The following is a 22,323-nucleotide window of genomic DNA, read 5'->3' as shown; positions in this document are numbered from 1 at the left end:
ACGGCACTACCAGCAATTTCGTAAAACCCCGGGGACCCGGTCCAGCCAAATGGCGCTGCGAGCTCGATCACGATGACATCGTCTTCCTCGATGTGTCCGGCGAAAAGATACACGCTGTTGCTGTAGATACTGATGTTTCGAAAAGCAGAGGCTACGTCACCAGCCATCACACAGACACGAGCATTCGGGTGGGCGCGCTTGGACTTCAGGATCTCGGTTGCCACCGCGTCGCAATGTGTATACTCCGGCTTAACGATGCTGTCCTGGTCCGTACAGTCGTTGATGGAGGTGCCTTCGGGGTGCGGCAGATCGTGAATCGTTCGACCTGTAACATTGGTGTCCTCGCCATCCTTGTCGACCACTCCGAAGGGGCTGGTGATTATCTCGGGCCATTGCTTGAGGAGGTCCCGATCGAGCACCAGGCATCGCCCTGCGCCCTGCTCCTTGCGGATGTTCTTGCGGAGCACATTGAGACGGTCTCTCGCCGACCCGTGGTTTGGTGGCCGTTGTACCTGCCGCGGAGGCGTCTTACTTAACCGGACTTTAACACCACCATGAACGATATTCTGGGGATCTTCCCAATGTTCATAGCCCCTGCACACTTCGTTCAGCACAGCTGGCACCAAGTTTTTGTTTGGTCGGTAGTCGTTAACCGTCTGCCCGCGCACCATTTCGACAAAAGTTGGAAGGGAGGCGCCCGACCGCCGTGCATACTCCGATAGTGCCTTCCGCAGCGGAGTATCAAGAAGAAACTCGGGCCCTGCCACTCCCGGTCGCGACAGCGGGTAGTTGTCCGGAGGCAGCATAACGCCCAATTTCGCCATAGCCTGAGCCAGAGTGGCTCTGCGAGTAACGCGCAATAGATTGCTTCTTTCACGAGCGTTCGAGCGCATCGCTGCTTCGGCCTTGACGCTAATGACCGGGCGCAGGTGGCTTGGTCGCGGTGCAGTTCCAGTACGCAACCGGTCTTCTTCTTCGGTGGGGAACTTGACGCCGCGGCTCGAAGACTGGTACACCGATCCCGGCGACGTGACTGTCCGTGATACTGATTCTGTAGCAGAGTTCAGCTCGCTTTCATGAAGTGATACACACGAAACATCTTGCAATGTAGTCAGAGCTGACGCTCTACGCATATTCTTAATTGAACGTACCGACTGTATGGCCGGTACTGGCTGTATGGCCGTGGGTGACTGTATGGTCAACCCGGACTGTATAGTCTGAGGTGTGGGTGGCTGTATGGCCAACCAGGACCGTAAGGTCAAAATACCCGTCTGGGCGGTGCCGGTGCCGGTGCCGGTGCCGGTACAGTCCTCCTGACTCCCCAGTAGACACGGTGTTTTCGCGTCGAGCGAGGCTGAGCGATTGGGAAAGCAGACGGTCTCGCGGAAAAGTTCCCGCTCGCGCGCCGATTTCCTCCCCCGCCGCTTCGCTCCCACCCTATCCGCCTCCCCGTGCTTTGTGTTGGCCGGGGTCGGCGCCATCTCTGGCGGTTCAACTTCAGTGCTCGGATGCAGTATGGCAGCAGTGCTTGATGTATTAAATTGCTTAACCTGCGACTCGGACCGTGGGGATGTCGAGCTGCCATCCGCACGGCCCCTTCAGCGGCGATCTTATGTATGGGTGCTGCGCGATCCGTAGGTACGCTCGACCCAGTCTTGAAGTCACCGTCTTCTTCGGCCTCTTCGCAGGTGGAGCCGGCGGCTTGTCCTCCAGGTCGGAATCGGAGTCGCGGCCGCTGTCACCCGTGGGCTTCCATGGTGTCCCCGCAGTCGATGCCACCGTGGCGCGCTTCGACACCTTCTTCTTGCACGTGCGGGCGTCGACCACAGCTTCACCAGAAGCCGGCTTCGATGTCGCCCGCTTGATCGTGCGTAGCGGTGCGGGCTCGGACGTGCGCCTCGCAGGCGCCGTCGTCCACGGCTCGTCCGCACCCGTGACGTCCACGACGTCAGGAGGAGCGATGCCAGCAGCAGCCGCAGGGAGCTCGCTATCCGATGGAGCCGTCAGGGCCCTGGATGACGGGGAGCTGGGGGTGTGGTCCCGCGGGTGATCATGGCGTAGCTGGGTAAAGTAACCCCCTTCTTCGTTGCTTGCTTGTTGGTCTGAAGACAAAGTGAGGGAAAACGCCACGCGTCCATCGGTTGGTCTGCGGTGTAGTCACCCCCAATGTACCGGTATGCACCGGTATACCGGAAGCACAATTCTGAAGTGGAAAACACAATTCCCTAGCGAGTAGTACGGGGTGATATTGAGTTTCGTGTATTACGGTAGCTATCTGACGCCAACAAATTCGTGAGAACTCTGGATTGTCGCTCAGAATAACAGTGGTTGTATCGAAAAGTCGCCAGAGGTAAAACGAATTCGTGTGCGCACAAACGCACAAGAAACGCAAAAGTTTTCATACCAAAATGAAGTCAGACGCCAACAAATTCAAGAGAATCCAAACCCGCAATCCAAACGCGGAAAAAAGCGCTACTCAATTCTAAAACACCTTGATCGCCCTACGCTCCTCCAGCGCCTCCACCCCGTAGTAACCAAGGATGCCTCTGCTGTGTTCGTCAGACCTCCAATACGGACACTACGAGCTGGCAACTGACCGGCGTCTGGCTCATATCGTCGTTCCACGCGACACAGACCGCGCTGGCTGTGTTACTTGATCCGCGGGTGTCAAACCGCTCGTAGAGTTGATAGGCTTCACGCAGGGGGCATCACTTCCCCACACTCGGCCGTCTTCGCGAGCTAAGCTTCGTTGTGGGCTTCACGCGAGGGGGGTCAGCCGAGGTGCACCACTTGGGCGCATGCCCGAAGGCACCAGCTGGTTGCTCGATCCGCGGCCGTCATCGCTCTGCGAGCTCCATCTAGGCACACGTCGTGGGGTAACGGGTCCACTTGCCGGCGATTTCAGCTTCATGCACGACGGGCTTACGTACGGTATTGTGCTGTTGTCTCGAACGTGACATGCTGGGTGAGCGAAATACGCTATCGCTCACGCAATGAGGCAGTGAGTGCTCGTGGCTTGGCCCTCTTCGCTGCGTTCCAGTCTGCTATCTCCACCTGAAATGGTTGAAAAGCGCTTCCGTGAGGAGGTGCTCTCGGTCTGCAGTTCGTCCTGTGAGAGTTTATCGAAGCGTTTCCCTGCTCGTGAGAGACTTTTGCTGGCCGTTGCCCAGCGCATTCGGTTCTCGGTCTCCGTTTAGCCTGTCTGTCTGGAGGAATTGGCCTGAATCAGTGGTGAGCTCAGTGGTCGGTGGTGGGGAGGCTTCGGCATTCTGTGCTTCCAACTTGAAAGATCCAACACCACGATTCAGTCTCCATTTCGACGCAAAGAGAACAAGTGCGATGCAGACCAGAGAGTTCTCTGACGCCGCGGGCACGGGAGACCTCGCGAGGGTCGAGAAGTTGGTCCACCAAGTATCGAGACTCGACAGGGAAGCGGCGGTGAGGGTGGCCGCTGAAAAGGGTCGGCTGGAGGTGGTGCAGTTCCTCACAAACCAATGTGGTGCTGGAACCAATACCATGGACCCAGACGGTTGCACTGCTTTGATGAGAGCCGCTGAGCATGGTCACGTTGACGTCGTGCAGTATCTTGCTGAGCAGCGTGACGTTGACGTGGATTGCAGGAGTAATAACGGATCCGCAGCACTGACATTAGCTGCTGGAAGAGGTCATTTGGATGTTGTACAAGTCCTTGCCCGACAACACCGGGCTGACGTCGGTGTCAAGGACATTCGTGGTCGTACAGCGCTGATCTGGGCCGCTGCACAAGGTCACGTGGACATTGTACGCTTTCTCAGTGATCAAGGAGACAACGACGTGAACATCAAAGACTATTACGGCAGCAGTGCGCTGATCCTGGCTGCCAGATGGGGGCACGAGGACATCGTGCGGTTCCTTACCGAGCAACATGATGCTGACGTAAATATCAAGGATATTGCCGGATGCTCGGCGCTGGTGCGGGCCGCTGAGAATGGTCACATGGGCATTGTCCGGTTTCTTGCTGAGCAATATGACGTGGACTTGAATGAGAAGAGCTGTGAGGGGTACACGGCACTCTTACGGGCCGCTGAAATTGTCACTTGGGCATCGTGCGGTTCCTCGCTGACCAAGTTCACTTTGACGTTAATGTCAAGAGCGATAGAGGTTGCACGGCGCTCATGCTGGCTGCAAGGTGTGGCCATGTGGCAGTAGTGCAGTTTCTTGCTGAGCAAGATGGAGTAGAGGTAACTGGCAAAGACAATTACGGCCGGACGGCGCTTATTAGGGCCACTGAAGGTGGGCATATTGACGTAGTGCAGTACCTCACTGAGCAACATGGCGCAGAGGTAAATGGCGAAGACAATTACGGCCAGACGGCGCTTATTAGGGCCACTGAAGGTGGGCATAGTGACGTGGTGCAGTACCTCACTGAGCAACATGGCACTGACATCAATACAACGGACAAGGGAGGATGCACGGCATTGATATTGGCCGCTGAAAAGGGCAGCATCGACATTGTTCGTCATCTCGCTGACAAGCATGAGGTTGACATGAATTCTAAAACCAATAACGGATACACAGCGCTGATGCTGGCCGCGAAAAATGGGCACATCGCTGTTGTGCGGCTACTCGCTGATCAACATCGAGCTGACGTAAATACCAAGATCGATGACGGATGCACAGCGCTTATGAGAGCTGCTCTATGTGGCCATGTTGACGTCGTGCGGTATCTCGCTGAGCAGCGTGACGTTGACGTGAATGCCAAGAGTAATAACGGATTTGCAGCATTAACGTTAGCTGTTGCCAGAGGTCACTTGGCTGTTGTGCAGCTCCTTGCCGGACAAAATGGGGCTAACGTGGACATCAAGGATAATGACGAATGCACAGCACTAATGCGGGCCGCGAATATTGACCACAAGGACGTGGTGTGGTATCTTTCAAAGCAATACGGCGCTGACGTAAATACATTGAACAATACCGGCGACAACGTCTTGTTGGAGGTCGTTCGGCAAAGAAAGACTGATATGATCCAATGGTTAGTCGAAAAATGCTCCGCAAATGTGAAATCTGTGGATAAGGATGGGAATTCTACCGTGAGGGTTGCTGCTAATGGTGGCTACCATGACATTCAGCGGATACTGACACGATTTCTAACGCTCAGTAACGATGATAGCAGAGAACTCAATAGCGGGATTATGCCTTTTCCCGACCATCGTCGAAGCTGGTCCATTCCTCCGTCAGAGATTGAGCTGACCGTTTTCTGCAAGAACCGTAACATCGGGGGCGACTTCCAGGCCAAGTGGCTCGATGCTGATGCGGTCGTGAAGCTCTTCATCCCGGATTCATCCTTTTCATCATTCGACGACGAGGTACAGTTGTGGCAGCGCCTGCGGCACCCGAATGTGGTCAAAATGTACGGGGCGTGTCACGCTGGCCCACAGCTGCAGTTCTTCGTATGCGAGTATGCCAGTCAGGGTTCACTTTGGGAGTATGTGACGTTGTTGCAACGAAACAATAATCGGACTGTTTGGAAGTACCTGCGTGAGGCAGCGTTAGGTCTTGAATATCTCCATGAGCGAGGAATCGTTCACGGAGATCTTCGCTGCAGTAACATTTTGATCGGAAGCGATGGCATGGCGAAGTTGTCAAATTTTTGGTTAAGCGGGTCGAAGAAAAAGGCAAGTCAAGGGTCCTCGAATGTAGTTGGGTCGATGAGCTGGCAGGCTCCTGAAGTGCTCCGAGGGAATCCACCTTCGTTCCAGTCGGATGTGTACTCGCTGGGAATGTGCATTTGGGAAGCAGTGGCAGAAAAGTTGCCTTGGGCCGAGTTACCCGATAAGCAGGCACTCGCCGTGAAAATGGAGTGGATCCCGGAAGACTCGGACTCGGACTCGGACTATGACGATGAATTCAATCTCATGTCGTTGTTTTGCCAAGATCCTCACAAACGCCCCACTCTGTCGTCAGTTGTCTATGAGCTGGAGCGTCTAGCGATCAAAGAGAGCTTTAAAGCATCCGAGCCCGAGCTCGAGCCCGCAACCTCCTTCGACGGTTATGACTGTGGAGAGCTGGCAAAAGCGTGGGCAAAACTGCAGGCGATCATGGAAAACTGTGACAATGACCGACATTTCCGAGCATTTAACGAGCTCAAGATCATGCACGACCGCATGCAGGAGACAACCCACCACCCGACACTGTTCGCACGATTCTACGCGTTGCTGACGGAATTTTATCAGACCACGACCCTATCACCTGAACAGGCCAATATAATGCGTTTGTCTTCGACTCGTGCAACTACCACCAGCATGCACGCGTTTCAGTGGCGTATTAACTCGCTCGCGGCATCGCTAGGGGATTCAGTTGATTCATCCACAGGGGGAGAGGTGTGTTGGCAGCAACAGCGCAGTGAACAGATCGAGGTGTTCGTTTCTGGCGTGGCAGATACTTTTCTTCTACTGAACGATTTGAAATCAGCGGAGGAGAGATCGGCGTTTCTGAAAATGTTAAAAGCAGAGATGGATGATCATGTGAACAAGTACACCGCTCAACAAATCGCTGTCATGGAGAAAGCATACGCTGATATTGCCAGCACACTTGAGAGTGATGATTTGTCGGAGCTCACACCGGAGTGGTTTATTCCCTGGTATGAGTTGATTATCGATGAGTGGAATTGTCTGGGTACGGGTGGGTTTGGCAGCGTGAAGCGAGCCAAGTGGCTGGACTCGGATGTGGTGGTAAAACAAGTGATCTTGACCAAATCGGACAACACAACGGACGTTTGGACTTCCTTGTCAAATTTGTCTGCATGGAAAGACCCGTCTGCTAGCCAAGCCCAAAATGACGCCACGAAGCGAGCAGAAGCGTTGATGATGTTCCGTAGAGAAGTGGATATTTGGTTTGGCTTTAGCCACCCGCACGTCGTTCGGCTCTTTGGTGCGTGTCACGTTGGAAGACCATTTTTCGTCTGCGAGTACGCTACCAATGGGACGTTAGACAGCTATTTGCGAAAGCACCCCGATGAGATATGGGCGAAGTTACAAGAGGCAGCACTGGGTGTTCAGTATCTCCACGCTCGTGATGTTGTGCATGGCGACCTGAAGGGAAACAACATTGTGATCGGGAGCGATATGAAAGCGAAAGTGACGGACTTTGGTTTGAGCTCGGTCGCGAGCAGCGGGAACAAGGCTCAAGCGATTTCAGGTGCTTGGCAGTGGGTGGCTCCGGAGTTGCTCGATACGAACAATCGCCCAACCTTTGCGTCCGATGTATACTCACTGGGTATGTGTATTGTGGAATCCCTGCGAGTGGTAGAGGCGGTGAAATCAGGTAATAAATACGCCCCGTGCCTTCCGTGGTGTGTTGCCGACCGAAGCGCTATGAAATATCACGCCACACGTGGCGTGTTACCATCTCGACCTACGATCTGTGACGACAGTCAATGGGAGTTGGTGAAGCGCATGTGCGTGTTGGTGCCTGAGAAGCGGATCAAGATTTCGACTGTGGTGACCACGCTGGCGGGGATGGCAAAAATTAAAGGCACCTCCAAATCTACCGACCCAGGGATCACGTCGTCATTAAATTCGATCAGCTGGGAGTCTGTCGCTGGTGTGATTACAGCGGCGAGGCAGTTGTTGGCTCAACTGCAAAATGGCGAGAACCAGATCGAGGCGACACTCCTGCATTACATTTCGATGTGGGAGAAGCTAGCAAAGGTTCACTCAAGAATTGGCACTGATCCGAGCCGCGAGTGCCACGCTGAGTTCTGCCGTCTAATTGTTGACTCTCATGTGGCTACAACCAATCTACAAGGATGGAAGGGAAGTATCATTTTGCTAGCTGAGACGACTATGCGGTGCTTTGCGCTGGGTCGATCATTGAGCAAGCTTTGTGACGCTTACTTTATTGTTTGCGAGAACGGAGGAACGGATTTTACGGTGGGGATCGATCAACAAGCTGTGACAGGCGCGAGGAACAGCACCGTTTGGGCACAGTTCCACGGAAGGATTGTGGCTGCCCACCTTGCTTCGCTTGGGGTGTGCATATGCATATGCTTACACCTTTTCTTCTTGTATGCGTCGTGAAGCCGGCGTGTGCGTTTTAACCTTGATAGGCTAGGCTCATCAAGACAACCGCAGTGGTTGGCGGGCTTCCGAGACTGACAAATCCACCTCCCTAAGGCAGCTGCATCAACCGCTTGTTACCGGAGAATGCCGTCACAATGTCTTCGATTCGTTTTTGGAGGCACTTGAAAACTACTTGACAGCGATCAACGCGATGAGGGCTATGCTGCGACCTGGTCATTTAGACCATCGATGTGCGAGGACAGTCAATGGGAGTTGATCAAGAAGGTGTGCGCATTTGATCCTCAAAAGCGAATTAAGATCTCGACCGTCGTTGATTAGCTGGCGAAGCTGGCCAATGTGAGCGACTCTAGTCAACCAAACGACGTCAGTGACACCTTGCTACAAGATTCTGTGAACTGGGAACCTGTCGGCAAAGTAATCACCACTGTACAGTGACAGCTGAGTCCACCACAAGACAGCGGAAATCAACGCGACCAAGTGCTGTCGCTGCACGTTTCGTTGTGGAAAAACCTTGAACGGGTGCACAATCATATCGACGGAGATTCGAGTAACAAGTGCCGGGCAGCATTCTGCTCGCTGGTTACTGACGCAAATGATGCCACGGCGACGCTGCGAGACATGGACAAAAATCTCGTTTCGTTAGCACAAACCACAATGCGGTGCCATGCACTGGAACGCTCGCTGAGCAAGTTGTGCGACGCATACTTCATTGTTATTGACGCAACTTTGGTTGAATACTGCTAGGAGCGAGTTGCCGGGAGCTGTAGCAGCAGGATGACCCACGGTGAACGACTAATAAACATAAGCGCAGGAGGATGCACATGAACTTCGCGCTCTAAGGCTTAATAATAATAACATCAGCTCTCCTTGCCGGTCTTGTCCACTCTCCTCCACATGTAGTTGCAGTGTGGTAGCTGGGTGCATGTAGTTTCATTCACCAATCTCATTGTGCTGTGGTCTCGAACGTGACGTGCTGCGTAAATGAAACGCGCTTCCGCTTGCGCAGTGAGGCAGTGAGTGCACGTGGCTTGGCCCTCTTGGCTGCGATTCCAGTCTGCGACCCCCCACTTGAGATGGTTGGCGCTCCGTGAGCAGGTGCTCTCGGATGACGCCGTCGTTCACCAGCGGCCGGACTTTGCCAGAGGTCGCTGACGCTCATGGTGGGGAAGCGCACGAACTCCATCATGTCCGCCAGCAAGTCTCCGAGCGGCTTGTCCGTTCGCCACGCGCGACTCGCCCCACATGACCAGCGCCTCCAGAGCGCCAGCTCCCGGATCTGCAGCTCGTCCTGCGGGATGAGCTCCAGCAGGATCTTCTCGGCAGCTGACGACTGCGGGTCGCAGAACACCTCGTGCGCGTGCTACGAAGCCCTTAATTTCTGAGCGCCTCCAGCTCGTACATCTCGGCCGCGATCAGCAGCCCCAGCACGCTCTCGAGCTCCAGCACCACGTCGCCCGTGTCGAAGAGCAGCATCTTCTCCACGGTCGTGGGCTCCATGTCGTGCAGCTCCACGTCGCGCCGCGCCGACTGCGCATGCCGCCCGTCAGCATGGCGCGGAACGGCGGCGAGCTGGCGGCCAGGATGAACCTGTGCGCGTGGAAGCGCCTGACGCCGCTGCCGTTGCTCTGCGAGCTGCCGTTGGCCTCTGCGCGCTCGCCGCGGCGGACGGCAGCACCACGTCCGCGCCGACCATGGCTCGCGAAGCTCTGTCGCCCTCGGCGTCGCAGGACGGCCCGCCTCAGCCGCGCGACAGGTCCCGGTGGTCCGAGCAGGCCGTGGAACGCGCGAGCGGGCCGCGGCCTGCGCGCGGCCTGAGCCTGGCTCACCTCCGACGACGTCTCGGACGCGAGTCCTCGTCCTCGTTCGACTGCGGCGTGGCGGACGCCGCGTCGCCGCTGCTACTTACGAGGCTACTTACTGTTGGGGCGCCGCGGGGCGAGGGAGCCGGCAGCGTCTCGTCATCGGCAGCGGCGGAGACGTGGCGAGCGCCTCTGCACGGGCGGCGGGCTCGTCGCGCTGCGGCAGCTCCTGGGTCAGCTGACCGGTCCTCGAGGGATCTGCGTCTCCTCCCCGTCCGAGTCCGCGTCCTCGTCCTCTCTTCCTCCTCGCGCTCCATGTCCTCCGAGCTGTCGGCGCCCTGGCGGCCTGGAGCACGCGCGCGGTCTTGGCGGCGTCGCGCGGTCCACGGCGCTCCGGCAGCCATGGAGTGAGACTGGTCGGTCAGCGAATGGTCCCGATCCACTATTTTTTTTTTTAAGTGTCCGACCCAATTGGATGGGAATTCCGTGTGCGACACACGAATAGTTGGCGTTTTGGCTAGGAAGGCGAGCGAGATGATCAAGGGGATCCTGATCGTGAACAACCACGGCAAGCCGCGCATCGTCAAGTTCTACGAGCACGTGCGTAGGGGCGTAGGGAGGTGGAGGCTGTGGTCAGAGGTGGAGGATGGCTCACTGTGTGTATTGGTGTGTGTGTTGTTGCAGCCGGATGCCGAGCAGCAGGCGGTGATCCGGACATCTACACGCAGGTGTCCAAGCGCCCCGACACGCTCTGCAACTTCCTGGAGGGCACGTACGTCCCCTGCAAGAGGGTGACCTTGCTGTGTGGTGGTAGTAGGATCTGTGGGGCTGACGAGGGGTGCGACGGCAGGGTGCGGTATTGGGGACGGCGTCAAGCTCATCTACCGGCACTACGCGACGCTGTACTTCGTCTTCGCGGTGGACAAGCAGGAGAGCGACCTCGGCATCTTGGACCTGATCCAGGGTGAGGGAGGAGTGCAGTGGTTGTGAGCAGTGGGGTGAGTGGAGACCTGACGTCTGCTCTGTTGCCTCTGTCTGCAGTGTTCGTGGAGACGCTGGACAAGATCTTCGAGAACGTGCGAGCTGGACCTGATCTTCCACAGCGACAAGGTGCATACGCGCTGGACGAGATCGTGGGCGGCATGGTGCTGGAGACCAACATCAACGAGGTGCTCACGGCGGTCAACGAGATGAACCGCAGGACACCATCTCGCCAGACGCTCGCTGCAGTCCACGATCAAGAAGTGACCGCGCCAAGACACGGCAAGCCAACGAGCGAGTGGGCCGCTAAGGCCCCGCCGCCTTCAAGTGATGCAGCATTATTGATCGAGCTTCTGCAGCGTGTGCTTCGTGGTTTTCCGACAGCTATTCACAGTCGCGTCCCCTATGGCCTGGCCTAAATAAGTTGCTCTTCTTGCCCTGCTTGTCGTCCGCCGTGAGCGCCGCCAGCGCCTTGGCCTCCTCCTCGCGCTCGCGCAGCGCTCTGGGCCTCGGCCTGGGCCGCCTCGCGCCCTGGCAGCGCCTCTCGTCGGGCAGCGCGCCGCCCAGGTCCAGCACGAGTGTCCAGCGCGGCCACCTTGTGGCTAGCTGCGTCTCGGCAGCGCCTTCTCGTACTTCTGCTTGTACGTGACCATTCTGCGAGCGACAGCGTCAGGAACGCGATGCCGATGTTGAACACGTTGAGCTTCTGCGTGCGCAGGTGCGAGATGAGGACGTCTATCTCTGCGGCCGTCAGCGAGTATCAGTTAGCCAGGGGTTACGCCCATGAGGGGTACAGCCGCAGCCGCGCAGCGCTCTTCGCGCGGCGCCGCCGTCGAGAAGCGACGCATACTACGACCAAGCGCGAAATCTTCAGCTCTGTGTGTGGTGGTGATTCGCGAATGGTAACCCCACAAAAGTAACCATCGGGTTAATACCCAAATCTACATCTGGAACATCCTAGTCCCTACCCATCTAACTTAGATTTAGCATTTAGCCATGTCGAGTCCGCCCACAGTGGACGCATCCTTCGTACGTGTTCCAGAATCTGAACCACCTCAGACAGGAACTCGTACAGAGGAAGACCACACGTCGAGACCAGGGACACGGACGGCTGCATGACCTCTTCGACCTCGCGGCGCGCGCAGCACGCGTCGCGCCCGTTCGGTGGGCAGCGACGGCCTGCCGCTGCTGCGTGCCACGACGCGCGCGTGAGCGTCGCGTACGCCGCGCAGGTGAGCCGCGGGCCGCGGCCGCGGTCGCCTTCGGCGCCGTGGACAGCCCGCGGCTGTGCGGCGGCAGCTGGAGGCGCTGTAGCGCGCGCGCACCAGCTGCCGGCGCTGAGCGAGGCCACGCTGCGGGCGACACGGAGCTGGAGCTGCTGCGCCGCGCTGCTTCGCGCAGCGCAACGCGCGCTGGGGCCACGCCACGCCCGAGCAGACGGAGTTCCGGGCCGCCTCGCGCGCAGTGGGCGCCGCGGCCGGCAACGCGTGGCGCTGCGCCAGCGCGCGTCGACGGCGCGCTGGACAGAGCTCGGCCTCGAGCAGGCCGCGCAGCAGGAGGCGCGGCCCGTGCGCAGGGCCCTGGCCGCCAGCCGAGTTCGCGCTCAAGACGGTGGCCAAGCGGCGCGCGGCCGCGGCGGCAAGCGCAAGGCCGCGCCCATGGCCGCCGTGCTGGACCCCGTGCCGCTGTTCAAGACGTGCCGCGCGTGCGGCACGCACGTCCACGCCGCTGGCGCCAGCGGGACGGAGGCGCCGCGGTCCTGGCTGCGCTGCTTCCTCCGGCTGGAGCGGGCCGACCTGTTCGACAAGAAGCGCGTCCAGCGGCGGCGCGAGGAGCGGCGCAGGACGGACCAGGCGCTGCAGGAGAAGAAGCGGCTAACACCAGATCCACGCGCTCCAGAGGCAGCAGAAGGAGCTCAAGACGCAGGACGCGGCCGGGGAGGAGGCCGGGGGGGTGCAGGCCAGCAGCAGAGCGAGCAGGAGGCCCCTGCGGCGGTCATCCCTCAAGTTCACGAGGAGGAGATTGAGGCGGCACGGCCGTCTCGAAGAGCGGAAGAAGGACCGCAAGCAGCCGCAAGGACAAGAAGAAGAAGAAGAAACACCGGCGCAGGCGCGAGGCGGCCGACGACTCGGACAGCGACGGCCCCACGCCGATCCGTCGCCCGCGCAGATGAACGGCTTCGTGTACGCGGACCGCGCCCCGGAGCTACGCGCCACGCCGCAGGTGTCGGCGTTTGCAGGTGACCAGGCGAGTCGGCGAGACGTACGGAGGCGATGGTGGTTGATACGGAGCCAGAAGTGCTGGACGGCAGTGACGATCAGGGTCTCGATGGAGCAGAACGGGATGGCCTCCACGCCTGCGAGGTCGTCGGCTCGGAAGCGGAAGAGCGTGCAGCGGGTAGCCTGTTGTGCTGGCGGATCCCCGCGTCCGCGTCGAAGAAGCGCAAAACGTCTTCGTCGCGGTCCAAGCGAGTGGAAGCAAGTGCTCCGACGACTCCTGCGGCGGTTGCTGTGCCTCCAGCGCCCGCTGTGAAGAAGCGCGCTCGCACGAAGAAGGAGCTGGCGCGCGAACGCGAGCTGCGTGCGCTGGGTCAGATACTGCCCGGTTTGCAGCGAAGTCTACGAGGACGACGACCAGAACACCTTTGTCTGCTGCGACTCGTGCGAGCTCTGGGTGCACGGTGCTTGCGATCGAGTCTCACTCCGTACGTTCCATTATGTTGTGGGCAGTGGCATCACGATATATTCCAACACCTGCCTGTTTTGTTTTTTGTTTACAGGGGCTGATTGCAGCCATGGCCAACACGGAAGACAAGTACATTTGCCCACTGTGTGCTGGGCGGTGAGCTAAGCTGGCAAGCGAACGATGGAGATAGGAACCAAAAAAAAACAGGAATAAGCATCATACTTCGTCATATAGTTGCCGACGCAAGTCCTCTTCCTATGGAAGTTATGTTGGCCTACGTAGAACTAGAAACGGATAGATCAACCCGCTGGCTGGCGTCTGCTTCTCAGCACTATCGCTTTCAGCGACTCGCTTTGACGAAACAACTTTCTTCAGCTTCTCGCCCACGTTTCGGCTAGTGAAGCTGTGCTGCACCTCGTGGCGTGCTTGATTATCCTGCTTCATACATGCCGAACAAAACATTGCGTTGTTGTGTGAGCTAGCGAGGCACTCATCCGTTCTTTCTTCGTAGCTTCGCTGTGCACTCAGGAGCTGACCGTGTGCACGGCACTTATCGCTCTGGTCAATGTAGCCATGCAGCGCTTCAGTGTTTCAACCAAAGCTTCGTGACAATAATGTTCACTGGCTCGCGATTGACGTAGCCTCCGACGTAGCCGTGGTAATATTGATCAGTCCCACAAGTTCCCAACCAACCCCGATATCTCGACCGGCTTCAAGGACCATACAAGAAGAAACATGTAAGCATACGCATACCCCAAAGCGCGAGGCGGGCAACTACACGCCTTCCGTATAGCCTTGCCCAAACAGGTTGTTTACTGCGCTGCACCCAACTTCTTGATCGGCCCCACAGCGGAATCTGACACTTAAGTCTCGCAGAATATAAAGTAAGCGTCGCACCACTTGCTCAGCGCTCGATCCAGCGCATAACACTGCATCGTTGTTTGAGCCAGCGAGACGATACCTCCACCCCTGTCTCGTAGCTTCGATGTGGCCGTATCAGCGTCGGCAACCAACGAGCAGAACACAACATGGCACTTTTCGCTCTGGTTGCCGTCAATGATCGTGGAGCTTTTAATCCTATCCCAACGAAATATGCAGCGAGAGTACATCGTCATCTTGATTTTTGTTTGCTATCTTGCAGTTGATTTAGCTGTAACTGCGCTCAGAAATTACTTCGGCGACAGATTCCCAACCAACCGAATCCGGGCGCAAGGTATCAACTAGGACGCATGATTCGGTGCTGATGGTCAGTCTCTGAAGCTCCTCAACCACCGTCGAGATCTTGATCCGCTTCTCAGGCGCCAACACGCACATACGCTTCACCAACTCCCATTGACTCTCATCACATATCGATGGTCGAGACGGCAATTCGCCACGCGTTACGTGATATTTTATAGCAGTTAGGTCAGTAATACGCCACGGCAGGCATTGGAGCGAGTCATGGTCTGATTCCAACGCCTCCACCACCCGCAGGGCTTCCACGATACACATACCCAGTGAGTATATATCGGACGCGAAGGTCGGGCGTTTGTTGGAATCGAGTAATTCGGCGCCACCCATTGCCAAGCAGCTGACACCAACGTCTTGTTCTCGCTACTCGCGACCGAACTAAGACCAAAGTCCGTCACCTTCGCTTTCATGTCGCTGCCGATCACAATGTTGTTTCCTTTCAGGTCGCCATGCACGACTCCCGAGCGTGTAGATTGATGCCCACGCAGCCCCCGTACTTCGCCCATAACTCATTGGGTGTTGTCGCAAATAGCTGACTAAAGTCCGTTGGCGGCGTACTCGCAGACGAAGAAAGGAATACCGACGGCAGGCACCAAACAGCCGAACGACGTGAGGGTGACTAAACTAAACCAAATGTCCACTTCGACGAAACATCTTCAAAGCCTCTTTTCGTTTGGTGATGTCGAGTTGGTCTTGACTGACCGGCATGTCGATGAGCTTTGATAGGATTCTGATTTGTCATGGTAACCTGGTAATACCACTCGTTTCACCACCACGCTGAGTCCAGCCATGGCTGGTTCACCGCTGCCGAATCCACCTCTCCCTAGACACCTCGATTCGTCAACCTCAATTGATACCAGGGATGAACCATTTGAAGCGAAGATAAATCATCGCCCTAAGTTTGCTGTCAATATCTGCGTATGCTTCCTTCATGATTGCAAGCGATCATGAGTGTTTGTCCACATGATGATTTATCTCTGCTTTTAGCATAATCAGAAACACCGACCTCTCTCCACTGATTTCAAATCGTTCAGTAGTAGGTAAGAAGTGTCGGACACTCGTGACACGAATAACTCGATCTGTTCACTGCGCTGTTGCTTACATTGCACTTTCATCTCTGTCGATGAATCCACCGACATTCCTAATAAAGCCATCAGTCGATGCGCCACTGAATTGCGTACGTTATAGTGGCTCGAGTTGGATAAACACACCACTCGAGCACGTTCAGGTGATATTTCGACCATCCGACGAATTCGATGAGTATCGCGGGAACCGCGCGACCAGTGCCGGTTGGTGGGTTGACTTTCGCATGTGTTCGCGTATGGTTTTCAGCGTTGAATATTCCACAATACCGAGCGTTGTCGCAGGGTCTCCATGCTTCCTTCTAGCTTCAACCACGCCTCTTCCAATCGGTCATGTGCCTCTTCATCAAAGCAGCTCGTGGGCTGTGATTCTGGCTGGTATTGATTGACCCCCATTGATCATCAATTGCTGCTTGCAGGCGATGGACGACAGACTGATGGCGCTTGTGAGGGTTTTGACAGCACATCCGATGCACCAAGTCGGACTCAGTGTCCAACTCATAGTCTGGTCCGAATCAATGTCTTCAGGGTCCCACTCTAATTTCTCAGCGAGTATGTCATTCTCAGCTACATTGTCCCAAGGTCTTCGCGTCCACGAGCTTCCAAAACACACATCCCCAAAGAGTACACATCGGACTGAAGATGGCGGTCCTCCTCGGAGGACCTCAGAGCCTGCCAGTGCGTCGATCCAACAACAGTCGATGAAACTTGGTTTTTCCTGTTTACCTTCTGGCTCAGTCCGAAGTTCGACAACTTTGCGATGCCATCGCCGCCGATCAAAATGTTATCTGCAACGAAGGTCTCCATGAACAATTCCACACTCTGGAGATGTCTGAGACCTAACACTGCATCGTGAGATACTTCCACCTGTCCGATTCTCCACTGATGACGAGATAGCATGCTCCACAGCGAGCCCTGGCTGCATACTGCACACAAAACTGTAGATGTGGACCAGCGTGGCGCCCTGCACATTTTGAGCATATTGGGATGCCGTAGGCGCTTCACAGACGCACTTCATCTTCGAAGGATGAGTGAGCCGCGTCTGGAATGAAGACCTTACGACCGCGTCGGCATCGAGCCACTTGGCCCGGAAGTCACCTCCGATATCAATGTTCTGACTAAAGCCAATCAGCTCAATCCAGCCGGACGAATGACGCAGCTTACGTCATCGGAAGGCGGCATGATCGCTAGTGACTTTACTTTTATCCCTGTGAAGATTTTCTGCTGTAGCTGAAAAGAGTGTAAGATTCCGCTGGATTTCAAATGGCCTCGATCGCAGCGAGGCGAACAGCTTGTTGCCATCCTGGTTTTGCATTTACATCTGCACCACCTTGCTCAGCGAGGTATTTCACGATATCCCTGTGGCCTATCGGCAGCCAGCATTAACGCTTGTATCCGTAATTGTCTGAGGCGTCAACGTCTGCGCTACAATGCTCAACAAGGTATTGCACGACGTTTGTGTGAGTCATTTGCAGCGGCGAATACCAGCGCTGTGTAACCTTCATTGTTCTTCGCATCTACTTCAGCAGTGCATTGCTTAACAGATATGCCACGATATCAATGTGGCCCTTTTCAGCAGCCAACATCAACGCTGTGTATCCGTCGTTCGTATTTGCGTTAGCGTTAGCGCAAGCACTGCTTTCTTTGCGAGGTGCGGACGACATTCAGTGACCATGCCGAGCAGGCCTCCATAGCGCCGTATATCCTTCCTTGTTCGTAGCGTTACGTCAGCCTTACATTGTTTTGGAGATACTGAATGACATCTTTGCGAGCATGTCGAGCAGCCAATGTCAGTGCTGTATAGCGTCATATTCACGGCATTCACGTCGGCGGACATTTATCAGCAAGATATTTCACGGCATCTATACACCATAACCAGCACCCACGATCAACGCTGCATTGTGATTAGCATGTACATCAGCATCAAACTGCCCAGTGAGGGTGCTGAATGACGTCCATATTGCCACTTTTAGCGGCCATCATCACACGTATCCGTCTCTGTTTTCCACATTCACCTCAGCATCACAACTCGCGAGGACGCAAAACGCCCGATGGCTAAGATTCGGCAGCCAACATCAATGCTGTATACCCATCACTCTTCTTGGCGTTGACATCAGCTTTACAAGTGTGAGTGAGGTATTTCACGACGTCTGTGTGGCCATTCTGAGCTGCTAACATCAGGGCTGTGTATCCATAGTTCATCTTGGCTTCTACGTCAGCGCCGCATTGGTCAGCGAGGTATCTGAAACGCCTAATGTGAGCCACCTTGAGGGCCCACATCAGCACTGAGCATCATTGTCTTGAACGTTCACATCGGCGTCATAATTCACCGAGGTACTGCAAACGTCTGCGTGCTGCCATTTTGAGCAGCTAACACCAACGCTGTATCCGCCTTTATTCTTGGAATGCACATTTACACCACATTCTTCAGTAAGGTACTTACAACATCGATGTTACCCATGAGTGCCAACATCAGCGCCGTGTATCCGTATTCCAGAAAAGCTTTTACGTCAACGCCAGAAATGTCAGTGAGGCTTTGTACGTCGTTTCGGGAACATTTCTTCGCGTACCCCACCGTCTCACAGTATTGGCCATTGTCTATGTTATCATCGTCGGCACAAAATTCCTCAGCTTTGATTTTGCATTGAGGGGCTTTGGTGTCACTCACTTGATTCTTTAAGCAAAGTTGATCAGTGAAATACCGCGTGATATCTGGATGATCATTTTCGGCAGCCAACATGAGCGCTATGTATCCATAACTGATATTCTCATTCATGCCAGCACCGCACTGTTCAACGAGATGCCGAACAATGTCCATGTGGCCCTCTTTAGCGGCTCGAACCAGCGCGAGGGTTTCCAGAAACAGTGTCCTTCACATCAGCGCCAAAATGTTCGGTGAGGTACCGGACAACGTCCGCGCGATTATCTCGTGCACCCGCGATCAGCCCCATGCGTACACTGTTCCTGTTGCCATCAAATTCAGCATCGCACAGCTCAGATAAATACCTCATTACATCAGTATCGCTAGATCGAATAGCCCCCCGCCCGTCATCGTTCTTGTCATTCACCTCAAGGTCAGAATACATGGTTGCGTCTTCAGTGTGGTAATATCGATCGGTATTGTGTGTAGTGTTCAGGTCAGATCCAACCTCCTTCGTAAGGTATCGCACGCGTCCCGTGGCCAATTTCCCAGCTAACATCAGCTCTGTGAACTCCATCATTGTTCCGTCGCTCGCACTTGGCCAGTGAGATATCGCACGACATCCAGGTGACCACCCTGAGGCGGCTAACATCAGCGCTATACGCCCATCTTTACGTTTGCATTAACGTCGGCGCGGATTCGCGGATACTGCACGACATCATCAGGACCACCCTTAGCGGCCCAAATCAACGCCGTATATCCATTGCCGGTCATCGCGTTCATGTCGGAGCCGCATTCCCCAGCGAGATACTGCACGACATCCAAGCGACCACCCCCAGCGGCCCAAATCAGCGCCGTGTATCCATTGTCGGTCATCGCATCTGACATCGAGACGCATTCCCTGAGATATTCTGATATTGAGTGACCACCCTTAGCGGCCCACATCAACGCTGTATCCATTGTCGGTCATCGCATTCACATCGGAGCCGCATTCCCCTGCGAGATATTGCACGATATTGAAGTGACCACCCTTAGCGGCCCACATCAACGCTGTATATCCATTGTCGGTCATCGCATCCACGGCGGCGCCGCATTCCCCAGCGAGATACTGATACGACATCTGCGCCCATCCACTCCTGAATCCCCTACTATTGCACGATATCCACGTGACCACCCTTAGCGGCCCACATCAACGCCGTATATCCATTGTCGGTCATCGCATCCACGGCGGCGCCGCATTCCCCAGCGAGATATTGCACGACATCCCAGTGACCACCCTCAGCGGCCAGCATCAGCGCTGTACGCCCATCTATACGTTTGGAATTCACGTCGGCCCGGCATTCTCCTGCGAGATATTGCACGATATTGAAGTGACCACCCTTAGCGGCCCACATCAACGCCGTATATCCATTGTCGGTCATCGCATCCACGGCGGCGCCGCATTCCCCAGCGAGATATTGCACGACATCCAAGTGACCACCCTCAGCGGCCAGCATCAGCGCTGTACGCCCATCTATACGTTTTGCAAACACGTTGGAGTGGAATCCCCCTGCGAGATATTGCACGATATCCAAGTGACCACCCTTAGCGGCCCACATCAACGTCGTATATCGGTCCAAACGTTTGGAATTCACGTCGGCGCCGCATTCCCCAGCGAGATACTGCACGATATTGAAGTGACCACCCTCAGCGGCCAGCATCAGCGCTGTACGCCCATCTATACGTTTGGAATTCACGTCGGCCCGGCATTCTCCTGCGAGATATTGCACGATATTGAAGTGACCACCCTTAGCGGCCCCAATCAACGCCGTATATCCGTCGTAGGTCATCGCATTCACGTCGGCGCCGCATTCCCCAGCGAGATATTGCACGATATTGAAGTGACCACCCTCAGCGGCCAGCATCAGCGCTTTACGCCCATCTATACGTTTGGCATTCACGTCGCCCCGGCGAAGGCGATATGGCACGATATTGAGGTGACCACGCTTAGCGGCCCACATAAGGGCCGTATATCCATCTTCATGTTTGGCATTCACGTCGGCGCCGCATTCCCCAGCGAGATACTGCACGACATCCAAGTGACCACCCTCTACAGCCAACAACAGCGCCGTGTATCCATTGTTGGACATCGCATTCAGGTCGGAGCCGCATTCCCCAGCGAGGTACTGCACGACATCCAAGTGACCACCCTCAGCGGCCAGCATCAGCGCTGTACGCCCATCTTTACGTTTGGCATTCACGTCGGCCCGGCAAAGGCGATATTGCACGATATTGAAGTGACCACGCTTAGCGGCCCACATAAGGGCCGTATATCCATCTTTACGTTTGGCATTCACGTCGGAGCCGCATTCCCCAGCGAGATACTGCACGACATCCAAGTGACCACCCTCTACGGCCAACATCAGCGCCGTGTATCCATTGTTGGACATCGCGTTCACGTCGGAGCCGCATTCCCCAGCGAGATACTGCACGACATCCAAGTGACCACCCTCAGCGGCCAGCATCAGCGCTGTACGCCTATCTATACGTTTGGCATTCACGTCGGCCCGGCATTCCCCTGCGAGATATTGCACGATATTGAAGTGACCACCCTTAGCGGCCCACATAAGGGCCGTATATCCATTGTCGGTCATCGCATTCACGTCGGCGCCGCATTCCCCAGCGAGAAGGCGGATAACGTCCAGACGACCCTCTCGAGAAGCCTTCCACAGCGCCGTCACTATGTCAGACCCCAGTACATGCCGAACTAACTCCCGGGCTCTCACGAGGTCACCCGTTTCAGCAGCTTCTGCGAACTCCCTCTCTCCATTCGTGCTCTTGGCCCGCGCCAAAATGGAGAATGGCATCTGATTCAGGCCAGGATCCTGCCTGAATCCCCAGCCATGGATACTTGGAGGTTCAAGGTGCCGCAGAGTGAATGCGAAACTTCCTTGATACGACGTGAACTGAGAGGGTGGACGCCAGTGGCCAACCACGAGCAGTTCAAACTTCCTGCACCGCCAGGAGATGCTAGATGCCAGGCATGGTCTCGGGTCTGGGATTCGTGCAGATCCCTCGCTACCGTACAGAAATCGCGAGCGGTTATCCTCACCTTGAACACTGTCAAGTGCGCAGTCCGCGCTGTTGTTCGCATACGAGATACGCCACGGTGCCCGTAGACGGCGAGGTCGCTGTCGATGCCGGTGTCTAAGCAGGAGCTGCTTAGGGCCGTTCTTAACCCTTGATTACCAACGTCGTAAGATACGACTTAAAATCGTATGTCGGCTGACATTACAGGCTCATAGAATTTGGCTCGGATAAGAATTTGCAATACTTTAATCAAGGACATGCAGCTGTATGATAAGTATCAAATGAAATAGATCTTTGCGAAAACAAAGAGAGCTAGAGGTTTAGGGTGAAACAAAGTTGAGATAGGGGAACATTTGAGGATCGACGATCGCTGCGCTTGATGCCACTCATTTCAAGATTAGCCGGATGGCGCGAATTTGGTCGAGTACACGCGGGAAAGCGCCGCCGTTCCACGATCGGCTTCCCGCACTTGTGGCGCCAGCTCCGGGCGGCGGGGTGGACGGATAAAGCCGACTGGGTGTCCTGCAGTGGGGATACGTGACCCTGATAGAGCCCTATGCCTTCTATGGTGAGGCGCGCTGGTGGAGCACGCCTTCAAGTCAGGATTGCTGGACCAGGGCAAGATTTTGACGCCAACGAGCGCAGCAGAGGACACGAAAACAAGCGCCACGGCTAAGCCCCGGACGAAAAGCGCGGCGACCGAGACCACAGCGACGAGCGGCGTCAGACGACGACGACGAGGTCGAGCGCGGCGGCGGACACGACCACAACGCGAC

At 55.8% G+C, this 22,323-nt stretch overlaps 3 protein-coding genes across 3 annotated transcripts; 2 read left to right on the top strand and 1 right to left on the bottom strand.

The window, feature by feature from the left end:
- Nucleotides 1-1,545: 1,545 nt before the first annotated feature.
- IUM83_05590 (Secreted protein) lies at nucleotides 1,546-9,557 on the bottom strand (the record flags this gene model as incomplete). The annotated part of the gene is made up of 2 exons (XM_067929737.1): nucleotides 1,546-2,011; nucleotides 9,460-9,557. 2 exons carry the CDS (start codon nucleotides 9,555-9,557, stop codon nucleotides 1,546-1,548), a joined length of 564 nt encoding a protein of 187 aa, XP_067798252.1.
- Nucleotides 9,558-9,751: 194 nt separating this feature from the next.
- IUM83_05589 (AP-2 complex subunit sigma) lies at nucleotides 9,752-11,259 on the top strand (the record flags this gene model as incomplete). Its single annotated transcript, XM_067929736.1, has 5 exons — nucleotides 9,752-10,092; nucleotides 10,381-10,459; nucleotides 10,544-10,631; nucleotides 10,710-10,823; nucleotides 10,901-11,259. The coding sequence occupies 5 exons, from the start codon at nucleotides 9,752-9,754 to the stop codon at nucleotides 11,257-11,259; spliced, it is 981 nt and encodes a 326-aa protein (XP_067798331.1).
- A 696-nt stretch (nucleotides 11,260-11,955) lies between these two features.
- On the top strand, nucleotides 11,956-13,626 carry IUM83_05588 (uncharacterized protein; the record flags this gene model as incomplete). Its single annotated transcript, XM_067929735.1, has 4 exons — nucleotides 11,956-12,654; nucleotides 12,740-13,079; nucleotides 13,136-13,544; nucleotides 13,620-13,626. The coding sequence occupies 4 exons, from the start codon at nucleotides 11,956-11,958 to the stop codon at nucleotides 13,624-13,626; spliced, it is 1,455 nt and encodes a 484-aa protein (XP_067798125.1).
- Between the last annotated feature and the right edge of the window lie 8,697 nt (nucleotides 13,627-22,323).

The sequence above is a fragment of the Phytophthora cinnamomi genome, assembly GCF_018691715.1.
Source record: "Phytophthora cinnamomi strain GKB4 chromosome Unknown Contig10, whole genome shotgun sequence".
Classification (NCBI taxonomy): Eukaryota; Oomycota; class Peronosporomycetes; order Peronosporales; family Peronosporaceae; genus Phytophthora; species Phytophthora cinnamomi.
This window is presented reverse-complemented; position numbering and strand designations above follow the sequence as displayed.